General features: G+C 44.7%; 1 protein-coding gene across 2 annotated transcripts in view; it reads left to right on the top strand.

The window, feature by feature from the left end:
* LOC106571191 (zinc finger protein 106-like) overlaps positions 1-13779 on the top strand; it is a 32241-nt gene that overhangs the window by 7257 nt on the left and 11205 nt on the right. For both annotated transcript variants that reach the window (XM_014143968.3, XM_014143969.3), the window contains exons 8-16: positions 2870-3024; positions 3213-4210; positions 4443-4492; positions 4754-4896; positions 6788-6922; positions 9960-10076; positions 10373-10564; positions 10956-11018; positions 12012-12131. In XM_014143968.3, the coding sequence (XP_013999443.1) occupies positions 2870-3024; positions 3213-4210; positions 4443-4492; positions 4754-4896; positions 6788-6922; positions 9960-10076; positions 10373-10564; positions 10956-11018; positions 12012-12131 (1973 nt within the window). The remainder of the gene's footprint in view (positions 1-2869; positions 3025-3212; positions 4211-4442; positions 4493-4753; positions 4897-6787; positions 6923-9959; positions 10077-10372; positions 10565-10955; positions 11019-12011; positions 12132-13779) is intronic.

Consider the following 13779-nt stretch of genomic DNA (forward strand, 5'->3'; position numbering starts at 1 on the left):
AATTCCCACATCTTCATTACCATTATCTGCTAATACCAGATGGGTGTGCAATGCGTCTTCCATCCTATCAACCTACTCACTTCCCCAGTCCTTTTGATGCTGACTTCATCTACTAATTGTGGATTATCGGTTTTGCTTTTCTGTTGATAGAACGCTGACATCAAAACGCTGGTGTATTGAGCTTTTCGATTTTTGTTTTATGTCATTGTGCCAACTCACAATATCATCTCTGAATTCATTATTAGATTCGTCATCAGGCAATTTTATCCAGTTGGCTACATTTTTCTCATATTCGAACTGAATTGGTAGATTGCTCATGCGACTCTTTCAGCTCCCCTATGACTTTTCTTCCTCTAGCCACCCTTTAAAGGGAGGATCGGGGCCGCTGGTCGCCATTTAAATAAATATTATTCCGCCGCTTCTCCCGACCGTGTTTAGATTTCCTCACCTACGGCTCTAATACACACCAGTTTTAACTATTTTTCCAGGTAGTGATATCCACTAACAGGAGAGTAGTTACGGTATAGGTGCCTAATAATTTGGTCACGGGACCTTGATACCTTGTTTTAAAACCGATACTGAAACGTCTGACAGTTTACTACTAGAGAATATGGGAGACCTAATGTTTTATACCAGTGTCACGCCTCAAATATCACTGTTGTTCACAACACGCATTACCAAAATTACTCAGTTGTCTTCCTATTTCCACAATCTTTCACGATTCCCCGCACCAATAGGGCATGAAACAAGCTCTCTCATTATTGCTACTGCTAATACACACATCACTTTCAAATAACGTTCTAATATTCTTTCACTTTTTCAACCATGGAAGGGGCCTTCTTCCAGAACTTACAGGCAACCTTATATCACCATCCACATTCGCACTCATTGGCAATGTTTCATCTTTAAGCACAGATATTCTCGGATATCTCCTATTCTCCACCGAATGCACTTCCTGCCTTTGTCCTTCTACATGGACTACTTCTCTACAGCCTATCGAGCATGACAATTTATCCATACCCACACATACTTTACGGCCTAACGACCACCGCGGCTGTTGTTTTCACCCCCCTTACTGGTCTGGCAGGGAACCAACCCCACTGGGACTTACCCTAGCCTGGAATTTACCTTACACCGTAGGGTCACCCATAGCTCTGAACGTGGAACACCCCTTCACTCGAGACTTACCCTCCGCAGGGACCACCCGCTTGGGACTTACCCTACATCGTGGGCCGACCACCTATGGCCCTGGGACTTATCCTCTTTAAGAACTACCCTACCCCGTAAGCTTAATTTATGGCGCTCGCAGGAGTCATCCCACTCGGCACTTACCCCCTAGGGACTTAAACGCCGCAGGGACCACCCTGTTCAGGACTTACCCTATACCATAAATCTACGACCGGTCAAACACAATGGGACTACTGAACAAGCTTTCTAGGTCCACATCTTAATTTGTGTTCAGCCTATGACTCATCTCCCCAAGATGTCAGAATGAGTGGTAACAGGTTTAGGAATTGTGCCTAGCTTGTTTTGGTGCTGGCTCCTGTTCCACTGATTCGAACTCTCCAGTTCGACTGTAAATCGTGGTGAATCCTGCCGACAACGCCAATTATTAGGTTCTGAACAAACAGAGTAAAAACTCAGACAACTAGAAACAGCTCAAACCAAGTTTATTCAACCCACTGAGTGCTTCAGCTGCAAACACAACATACAAGTCACACAAGCACATATTTATACCTTCCGAATGGGCGATGTCATCTCCTTGCATGTCTAAGACAGTCCTTCTCTGTTGTTAGTCAGAAACACAGTAGGTTCCTCTTACTGGTATTGTCAGGACCCTCATAGAAGTGTGTGAGAGGGAGGAGTGTAATCAGATTGTCTTCAGGCTGGTTCCGCAGCAACTGGCCTGCCTTATCAAGAACTGAAACTTGACTGTTGCCCTTTGCCTCCCTCCTTAGAAACATTTATATTCAACATCATATTTGAGCAGAATATGAACTTTCTGCGCTTCCCTTTTTCTCACTCTAACTTTCCATACACAAAGTTCCTCTTTGCCCTTCCTTGACCCCCAACATATACATTTCTTATGTAAAGTAATCACTAAGTTCTGGTGTGATAAACATAAATAAGTATATTTCAAGCTAGAATCCAACAATTTATAACTTTAGAATAGAGCTATATGTCAACGTCGGCAATTTCTTTCTTTGCTCCAGGTTCCATATCACAGTTGTAACTCATTTCCATAGTCAGCCGTTGTGATCACAATTCTGTGAGTGCATCTCAATAGTCCAAAGTGTCTTAATTTCCTTGTCTCCCTCCTTTACCTGCACTGTGAAACAACCGGGAAGGGGAAAGACACTCCCCAGTAGGGTTGAACCGGGAAGGGGAAAGACACTCCCCAGTAGGGTTGAACCGGGAAGGGGAAAGACACTCCCCAGTAGGGTTGAACCGGGATGGGGAAAGACACTCCCCAGTAGGGTTGAACCGGGAAGGGGAAAGACACTCCCCAGTAGGGTTGAACCGGGAAGGGGAAAGACACTCCCCAGTAGGGTTGAACCGGGATGGGGAAAGACACTCCCCAGTAGGGTTGAACCGGGAAGGGGAAAGACACTCCCCAGTAGGGTTGAACCGGGAAGGGGAAAGACACTCCCCAGTAGGGTTGAACCGGGATGGGGAAAGACACTCCCCAGTAGGGTTGAACCGGGATGGGGAAAGACACTCCCCAGTATATTGCTTTGAAATGTCCTGTGTTTTCCAGTCATTGCTGATGGAGATGAGACTGGTAAAGACCCCCACATTAGATTATTGCGATTCACACTTTGTCTGTGTGGTCGTTGCATCCAGACTTACTCCATTCCCTGTTCTGTAGAGAATGTCCAGGTGGACCAGCTGCTTGCCGTGTCTCTGATGGAGGAGGAGCTGAGCGGCTCCCTACAGAGCCTGGACACCTCCCTGATCCAGGCCCGCAACACCCTGCAGGTCGCCTACACAGAGGTGCAGCGCCTCCTACTGGTCAAACAGCAGGTACTACGCCCGGAATGCTCACTACATCTACCTGGGTTGTGATCAGTAGGGATGAAAGGGAAGGAAACCGAGTGAAACGGAGGTTCTACCTAGATTTTTCTATTAAGATACACATAGGAACGACCTTGGTATAGAGGATGAATAGATGAAGTGTGGCATCGGTTTCACATTTGTTGTCTGTGTTTCAGGTCACCACAGAGATTAACGGTCTCCGAGCCAAGCGTATTGAGATCCTGCAGGGGATGCAAGGGGCAGTGGCAGCAGCTACGGTGCCTACCCAGCACCCCTCACTCCTTCCTCTGTCCAACCTCTGTATCCCCTCCCCCACTGGGCCCACCTCTGCGGCACCCTTGTCGCCCTATCCCAATCTGACCCCGGCTTACCCCTCCACCTCCTCTGCCATACCCATCCTAAACCCCACCCCCTCCACCTCAGTGAGCCTGCCTGTCAAAGAAGAGCCTGTCTCTCTCAACAGCCAGTCTCGCGCCACCCCCTCACGCAGTCCTGTTATTTCCTATCCCCTCGTGAACCCTCCCTCCACCACCCCTGTCCTCGTTCCTTCACCTCTACCCATCCCCATACCCGCAAAACCCCCTTCCACCACAGTGACCCTTCCAGCAACTACACCACCTGCCGTTGCGACATTTGGCCAGCAGAGGGTGGTGGGTAGTTCCACCTCAGTGTCCACCAGCACCAAGCAGCTGAGGGGAAGGCAAAAGAAGCAGAGCAAGGAGAAGGCCACCAGGAGGACCAAGTCAAAGCGGGAAGACGTTCAAGACCAGAGTTCAACCGCCAGTTCCACCACCAGCGACTCTGAGGACTGGGAGGACCAAGAGCGGCTCACCCTCACCTCTGTCCACCTCACACAGGGGCAGAAAGATCCTCTATTGGGGCAGGAGAAGGACGGGGGTAAAGGGGGTGACGAAGGAGACAGCGACTGCTACGTCGAGACAGTCACTGTAGAGTGCCGGCCGAGATCCAACATGGACGTTGTCGCCATCGATGACTCGGACGTCGAGGAGGAGCTGGAGGCCATTGTTCCACACACCCCTGCTCCCGCACCGCTCGCCTCCACCCCTCCTGCCCCACCTAGGTCTGTGTGTGTGGAGGTGAACTCTAGCGGTACCCAGACAGTCACGGTAAAGGAGGACCGTAAGGACGTCAAACTACAGGACACCAGCTACGGGTTAGTCTCTTTACTGTACATTTACCATAAAGGAATAAACAATATTAACATCTCAAGGACCTAGGTATCAATAACAGTAATGGAAGTACAATTGTTTGGTAATTGCTAGATCAGTGAAGCCAGGCGTTATGTTATCAGAGTATCAACCCACATCGTTGCATTAGAATCCTCTTTTGATTGCAATGTTTTTTCCCCCCCTAATGTGGAATACCTGTGGTTTCTGTTTCCCCAGCAAAATGAAGTTACCCCCTGTAACTGTGAAAGAGAAACATAGTCCCCCAAGTGAGTTACCTGCTTCATTTGTCCACTTCCACCACTTTTTTGGCTGAAATGAAAGATGGTCAATTAGTCATAAACGTTGAATTTTAATGCCGCACAGCGTGAGTGTATTATATGTCTGTCTGTAAGTCAGTTTACACGGTGTATGAGTTTCTGTCTGTTTGTAAGTCAGTCTACACCATGTACGAGTTTCTGTCTGTTCGATCACTAGTGTTTGATATGGCTCCGTTTCCTGGTTTTGACCCTCTATCTCTCCCCTCTCAGAGTGTGCCAACGTGGCTGAGGAGCAGGAGCCGTCTCTGGGGAGCTTCGAGGGCCACACTGGCACCGTCCATGACCTCCAGATCCACGGGGGCTTCCTGTATACATGTTCAGGGGATAACACAGCACGAGCATATTGCCTAGTGGTGCGTATATAACAGGTGTATAGGACAGGTGTCTTACACATTTTCTTGCCCAGGGACCCCCTTGCAGGCAACCAGGGACCCCGGTTATACGTTAGCAAAATTTCACGTCTTGTCTTATTATCTCAGGTGATTGATAATGGCAAGAAGAAGTAATCAACATTTTAAAATTAATAGATTTGGTAGATTGTTTTTCAATGTTTTGACCTACCCACATTATAATTGCAGGAAGTCTAAACTCTAACCTGGCTTATTAGCTAGAAAGGTAACTCAAAACACATGTTTGCTAAGAGCAGCTGTTTAGCTTGTTAAACAAAGGTTTGCCATATGTTGGTAAAAAGTTTGGACACACCTCATTCCAGGGTTTTTCTTTATTTTTACTGTTTTATATGTTGTAGAATAATGGTGAGACATCAACTATGAAATAACACATATGGAATCATGCAGTAACCAAAAAAGTGTTAAACAATTAAAATGTATTTGACATTCTTCAAAGTAGCCACCCTTTGCCTTGATGACAGCTTTGAACACTTGGCATTCTCTCAACAAGCTTCACCTATAATGCTCTTCCAACAGTCTTGAAGGAGTTACCACATATGCTGGCTGCTTTTCCTTCACTCTGCGGTCCCAAACCATCTCAAACCAACTCAATTGGGATGAGGTCGTGTGATTGTGGAGACCAAGTCATCTGATGCAGCACTCCATCACTCTCCTTCTTGGTCAAATAGCCCTTATACAGCCTGGAGGTGTGTTGGGTCATTGTCCTGTTGAAAAACAAATGATAGTCCCACTAAGTGCAAACCAGATGGGATGGCGTGTCGCTGCAGAATGTTTTGGTAGCCATCCTGGTTAAGTGTGCCTTAAATTCTAAATAAGTCACTCAGTGTCACCAGCAAAGCATCCCCACACCATCACACCACCTCATCCATGCTTTACGGTGAGAACCACACATGCTGAGATGATCCGTTCACCTACTCTGCGTCTCACAAAGACATGGCGGTTGGAACCAAAAATCTCAAATTTGGATTCATCAGACCAAATAACAGATTTCCACCGATTTCCAATGGACATTCCATCGTTCGTGTTTCTTGGCCCAAGCAAGTCTCTTCTTCTTATTGATGTCCTTTAGTAGTGGTTACTTTGCTGCAATTCGACCATGAAGGCCTGATTCATGCAGTCTCCTCTGAACAGTTGATGTTGAGATGTGTCTCTTACTTGAACTCTGAAGCCTTTATTTGGGCTTCAATTTCTGAGGCTGGTAACTCTAATTAACTTATCATCTGCAGCAGAGGTAACTCTGTCTTTCTTTCCTGTGGTGGTCCTCATGAGAGCCAGTTTCCTCATAGCGCTTGATGGTTTTTGCGACTGCACTTGAAGAAACGTAAAAAGTTCTTGAAATGTTCTGTATTGACTGCCCTTCATGACTTAAAGTAATGATGGACTGTTGTTTCTCTTTGCTTATTTAAGCTGTTCTTGCCATAATATGGACTTGGTCTTTTACCAAATAGGTCTATCTGCTGTATACCACCCTTACCTTGTCACAACACAACTGATTGGCTCAAACTCATTAAGAAGGAAAGAAATTCCACAAATGAACTTTTAACAAGGCACACCTGTTAATTGAAATGCATTCCAGGTGACTTCCTCATGAAGCTGGTTGAGAGAATGCTAAGAGTGTGAAAAGCTGTCAAGGCAAAGGGTGGCTACTTTGAAGAATCTCAAATATAAAATATATTTTGATTTAACACTTTTTTTTTTGTTTGTTTACTACATGATTCCATATGTGTTATTTCATAGTTTTGATGTCTTCTATTATTCTACAATGTAAATTTGACGTGCTGGCAGACAGGCTTACAATGCTGAGATACTGTATTTTTGTCCCTGTGGTGTTCAGAGCAAAGCGTGCCAAGCGGTGTTTGAGGGCCACACCAACAAGATCAACTGCCTGCTGGTGTCATCTCTGCCTGGCCTGCCAGCACGTCTCTACACCGGCTCCAGTGACCTCACCATCCGCTGCTTCAGCATCAAGGTACCACACCCCTTACATCACACAGTGCCTTCAGAAAGTATTCACACCCCTTGACTTTTTCCACGTTTTGTTGTTACAGCCTGAATTTCAAATTGATTAGATATAGATATTTTTGGTCGCTGGCCTATCCACAATAACCCATAATGACATCACAATACCCCATAATGTCAAAGTGGAATAATCTTTGTAGATTTTTTTTAACATTTAATAAAAAATGAAAGCTGAACTGTCTTGACTCGCACTGTGTGCAATAATAGTGTTTAACATGTTTTTTTTATGACTACCTCATCTCTGCACCCACACGCATACAATTATCTGTAAGGTCCCTCAGTCGAACAGTGAATTTCAATCAAAGATTCAACCACAAAGACCAGGAAGGTTTTCCAATGACTCGCAAAGGGCACCTATTGGTAGATGGGTAGAACATTTTAAAAGCAGACATTGAATATCCCTTTGAGCATGGTGAAGTTTTTAATTACACTTTGGATGGTGTATCAATTAACATAGGAAGGACGACTAACTCGGTTGCCAGAGAGGAAGGAAACTGCTCAGTGATTTCACCATGAGGCCAATGGTGACTTTAAAACTGTTACAGCGTTTTAATGGCTGGTCGATTGTTTGGTTGATAGGCTGTTGGTCAACCGAGATTTCTTTAGTCGAGCAGTCGCAATATTTTTTTTGTTTTATGGTGTATAAGACACCTGTCTGATTCGCGCCTGTCTCAGTGGACTAATCCATTGTGGAGGCCACAGGGATGGCACAGTCCATCACTAAGACATGTGATACTGAAATTGTATATGATTTATATTATGTAAAAATAATGGTGCAGCACAAATCTATTATTTTATAACATGTGCTTTCTCCTGTGTTGGATATGTTCGCTGTCCGCGGTTCTGAAACATGATCTTCAGTGCCCTGTAGAATTGCCACCTTTCCCTATGTGCATAATAGCAAAATGTTGTATTTTTGTATTTTACCTTTATTTAACTAGGCAAGTCAGTTAAGAACAAATTCTTATTTTCAATTACGGCCTAGGAACAGTGGGTTAAAGGCCTTGTTCAGGGGCAGAACGACAGATTTTTACCTTGTCAGCTCAGGGATTCGATCTTGCAACCTTTGGGTTACTAGTCCAATGCTCTAACCACTAGCCAGCATATTGGGATTGAGAACAATGCGGCGGAGGCGGCAGCAGCAGCAGAGATCAGGAAACAGCCCTTGCGTTAGCCTAATTGTCTAAGAAAATTGAGGAGAGCGGTAACTCCGCAACTTAATTAGGTCTTTAATCGATAGCCTAACTGTTAAATGTGCCTGGCTTTATAAATCATCCATATTTAGAGTTGAAGTCGGAAGTTTACTTACACTTAGGTTGGAGTCATTAAAACTTGTTTTTCAACCACTTCACCAATTTCTTGTTAACAAACTATAGTTTTGGCAAGTCGGTTAGGACATCTACCATGTGCATGACACAAGTAATTTTTCACTTATAATTCACTGTATCACAATTCCAGTGGGTCAGAAGTTTACATACACTAAGTTGACTGTGCCTTTAAACAGCTTGGCAAATTCCAGGAAATGTTGTCATGGCTTTAGAAGCTCCTGTGGATGTATTTCAAGGCCTACCTTCAAACTCAGTGCCTCTTTGCTTGACCTCGTGGGAAAATCAAAAGAAATCAGCCAAGACCTCAGGAAAAAAATGGTAGACCTCCACAAGTCTGGTTCATCCTTGGGATGCAATTTCCAAACGCCTGAAGATACCACTTTCGTCTGTACAAAAAATATTACGCCACTATAAACCATGGGACCACGCAGCCGCCATACTGCTCAGGAAGGAGACGCGTTCTGTCTCCTAGAGATGAACGTACTTTGGTGCAAAAAGTGCAAATCAATCCCAGAACAACAGCAAAGGACCTTGTGAAGATCTCCAGTAATTTCCACAACTAAGTCAAATATCTTCCACAGATCTGACTTCCCCTTTTTTTTCTGAGCAACCAGTAAACATTCTCCCGTTTTGAAGTGTATTTTTCACGTCCTCCGCATCCATTTTGCTGTCACGTGTTATTGTTTTTTGGTGTTTATCGATGTGATAATGATATGCTATTGGTCAGGCCCTATTGGTCACATGCATGCCATGCGTACTTGTTTCACGTAAAGAGAGCAAGGTTTGAGGGAATAGGGAATGTTTTTCCTGAACAAATTAGGGATTATGGTAACAACTTTTCAGTCAGAAACGAGTAAGAAACTAAATGGCTGTGTTGTGGTGCCTTCACTGCAGTAGGGAGGAGAGCGAGACAATGTGCGCCAGTCACACAGGCACTCGCTATAAAAAATGTTATACACAGTGTGACCATCAGGCTCTTTCTTTAGTCATTTGTGTGTCTTAATTATTTAATCAAACAGTGTGCTTAAAGCATCAGACAAGCTCAGTGCATATATAGTTGGTTTTATTCAAACACATAAGGTGTGTCTATATATGGAAAATAAGTTTCAACATTCTGACTAGTCGATTGGTTGAAAGAACAGGACGACTCCTGGTCGACCAAGAATATTTTTTTCCCCCCACGGACAGCCCTAGTGATGGGAGAAAACAGGATGGATCAACAACATTGTAGTTACTCCACAATACTAACCTAATTGACCGTGAGAAGAAAGGGGTTTGTACAGAATAAAAACGTACCCAGAAAGACGGACGGGGGTGCTTCTACGAAGTTTTGACTCGGGGGAGGGGGGGGGAGCGTTATGTAAATTTGATATTTCTGGTCACTTTGTCATTATGATGTATTGTGTGGAGATGGGTCATCTTTTGATTTGAGAATTCTCATCCTATACATCACCTACCCTCTCCCTACTGTATATCGATTGTCCTCATCTTCCTATACGTCACCTACCCTCTCCTTACTGTATATCTATTGTCCTCATCTTCCTATACGTCACCTACCCTCTCCTTACTATATATCTATTGTCCTCATCTTCCTATACGTCACCTACCCTCTCCTTACTGTATATCTATTGTCCTCATCGTCCTCCTTTCCCTCTTCAGTCAAAGAAGTGCCTTGAGCAGATCTCTCTGTCCGACCGGGTGCTGTGTCTGCACATTCACTGGAACATCCTGTACGTAGGCCTGGCAAATGGATCTGTGGTCAGCTTTGAGGTCAAGGTGAGTGTGACTAAGCCTGGAGTCCAGGTCCTGAAATCATAAAGCATCTCAGAGTAGGTGTGCTGATCTGGGATCAAGTCCCCCTTATCCATATGATTTTATTCTCTCTCCATTAAGATCAAAAAGGCAAAACCTATCCTAGATCGGCACTCCTTCTCTGAGACGCTTTGATTGGTCCTCTATTCAACATGGTAGTTCCTAGTTATAGCTTGGGTCAGAATATGATACGAACATTTCTGTTCTCTTCCTCTTCTCCTTCCTCTCCCTTACTCTCTCCCTCCCTCTCTCCCCTGCAGACCCAGAGGCAGCTGGATGTGTTCGAGTGCCACGGCCCACGGGGGGTGAGCTGCCTGGGAACGTCCCAGGAGGGAGCGCGGCGGGTGCTGCTAGTGGGCTCTTACGACAGCACCATCAGCGTACGTGACGCCAAGAGCGGTCTGCTGCTGCGCTCGCTGCAGGGCCACACCAAGACCGTCCTCTGTATGAAGGTGAGGAGTCGGGTTGTTGATATAATCTAAAATAGAAATCTTATCGTATGTCAGCACTGTGTCCTTGGGTCCAGGGTCAGGGGTCAATTCCATTTTAATTCAGTCCATTCAGGGAGTCAACCCCGACCCTTTACCGAGAACACATTTCCCTCTTAGACCATATGGACAGGAGGGACCTGATCCCGGGTCAGCATGCCTACGCTGACACTGCATATTTCAGGGTTTGTTCCCCTGTAGTGGTCTGAATGTGACGCAATCAGTGTTTTATTGTCATTTTGGGCACGAGTTAACACTTGGCATGTTAACCTAACATTAATTTGTTGGTGGTCTTGAACGGACAACTCTGCCTCTGCCTGTCAGATATGATCATTCTTTCCCCATTTGACATCAGGTGGTGAATGACCTGGTCTTCAGCGGCTCCAGTGATACGTCTGTCCACGCTCACAACATCCACGTGAGTGTCAAATCCCTCCCATCACTTTCCTTTTTCACAATCATCGTAACACATTCATTCCTGTATGACGGAACGGTCACATAATCATCGTAACACATTCATTCCTGTATGACGGAACGGTCACACAATCATCGTAACACATTCATTCCTGTATGACGGAACGGTCACATAATCATCGTAACACATTCATTCCTGTATGACGGAACGGTCACATAATCATCGTAACACATTCATTCCTGTATGACGGAACGGTCACACAATCATCGTAACACATTCATTCCTGTATGACGGAACGGTCACATAATCATCGTAACACATTCATTCCTGTATGACGGAACGGTCACATAATCATCGTAACACATTCATTCCTGTATGACGGAACGGTCACTTAATCATCGTAACACATTCATTCCTGTATGACGGAACGGTCACTTAATCATCGTAACACATTCATTCCTGTATGACGGAACGGTCACATAATCATCGTAACACATTCATTCCTGTATGACGGAACGGTCACATAATCATCGTAACACATTCATTCCTGTATGACGGAACGGTCACATAATCATCGTAACACATTCATTCCTGTATGACGGAACGGTCACACAATCATCGTAACACATTCATTCCTGTATGACGGAACGGTCACACAATCATCGTAACACATTCATTCCTGTATGACGGAACGGTCACACAATCATCGTAACACATTCATTCCTGTATGACGGAACGGTCACATAATCATCGTAACACATTCATTCCTGTATGACGGAACGGTCACATAATCATCGTAACACATTCATTCCTGTATGACGGAACGGTCACACAATCATCGTAACGCATTCATTCCTGTATGACGGAACGGTGACATAATCATCGTAACACATTCATTCCTGTATGACGGAACGGTCACATAATCTGTGGATGTATTTGATTTCAGTCTTTTTGGTTGACATCTTCCTCACTCACTCTGTGTCTGTGCATGAGTAGACGGGTGAGCTGGTCCGTATCTATAAGGGTCACAGCCACGCAGTCACAGCATTAGCCATCTTGGGGAAGGTCATGGTGACAGCCTGCCTGGACAAGTTGGTGCGCGTCTATGAGTTACAGGTGGGTCTGCCTTATCCTACACTCCTTCAATGGCTTTATCCACTCACTCAGATTACCCGTTTATCTGTCGCTCTCTCCGTCTGTCTGTCTCGCTGTCTCTCTCAATTCAATTCCATTCAGTTTGCTTTATTGGCATGCCGTAACAATGTACATATTGCCAAAGCTTACTTTGGATATTTACAATTTGAAAATAATAAGAATCAAAATTGTCAACGGGACAACAGTAACAAAAATAACCAAAGGTCAAAATAACAATAAGCATACAGTAGAGGACATGTGCAGGTTGATTGGTCTGTCAGACACTGTCCCTCAACTTATGGCAGGCAGCAATGTAGTGTGCTCCCCCAACAGGACGGGTAGCCTATCCTCATCAGAAAGGTCTTTGAAACCTTGAATGAGGGTTTCAAATTTGGGGAAATTACACTATCTAATTGTTTTATATTTTTGACATTTTGTCAGGAAATGCAGCTCTGTCTCAGGTTCTGCTGTGTGTTGCCAACCTGCTGTACAGCCTTTCCTCTACAGGGAGCCAGGTTTTCCTGTGTCTACCCTTCTCAATGGCAAGGCTGTGCTCACTGAGCCAGTACTTTGTCAGGGTTTTTCTAAGGTTTTGATCAGTAACCATGGTCAAATAGTTAGCAACGGTATACTGTCAATTTAGGGCCAGATAGCACTGCATTTTGCTTTGTGCTTATGTTTCCCAATAAGCAATGATTGATTGTGTTGTAATTTGTTTTATTCTGATTGATTGGATGTTCTGGTCCTGAGGCTTCAGTGTGTTAGTAGAACAGGTTCGTGAACTCAGGATCAGCTGGATTTTATTTATTTATTTTTATTTCAACTTTATTTAACCAGGTAGGCTAGTTGAGAACAAGTTCTCATTTACAACTGCGACCTGGCCAAGATAAAGCAAAGCAGTGCGACACAAACAACAACAGAGTTACACATGGAATAAACAAACATACAGTCAATAATACAATAGAAAAGTCTATATACAGTGTGTGCAAATGAGGTAGGATAAGGGAGGTAAGGCAATAAATAGGCCATAGTGGCTAAATAATTACAATATAGCAATTAAACACTGGAGTGATAGATGTGCAGAAGATGAGTGTGCAAGTAGAGATACTGGGGTGCAAAGGAGCAAAATAACATTATGGGGATGAGGTAGTTGGATGGGCTAATTACAGGTGGGCTATGTACAGGTGCAGTGATCTATGAGCTGCTCTGACAGCTGGTGCTTAAAGCTAGTGAGGGAGATATGAGTCTCCATTTTTCCAGTTCGTTCCAGTCATTGGCAGCAGAGAACTGGAAGGAAAGGCGGCCGAAGGAGGAATTGGATTTGGGGATGACCAGTGAAGTATACCTGCTGGAGCACGTGCTACGGGTGGGTGCTGCTATGGTGACCAGTGAGCAAAGGCGGGTCTTTACCTAGCAAAGACTTATAGATAACCTGGAGCCAGTGGGTTTGGCGACGAATATGAAGAGAGGGCCAGCCAACGAGATCATACAGGTCGCAGTGGTAGGTAGTATATGGGGCTTTGGTGACAAAACTGATGGCACTGTGATAGACCGCATCCAATTTGCTGAGTAGAGTGTTTGGGGCTATTTTGTAAATGACATCGCCGAAGTCAAGGTTTGGTAGGATAGT

The sequence above is a fragment of the Salmo salar genome, chromosome 15 (genome assembly GCF_965601325.2).
Source record: "Salmo salar chromosome 15, fSalSal1, whole genome shotgun sequence".
Lineage (NCBI taxonomy): Eukaryota > Metazoa > Chordata > Actinopteri > Salmoniformes > Salmonidae > Salmo > Salmo salar.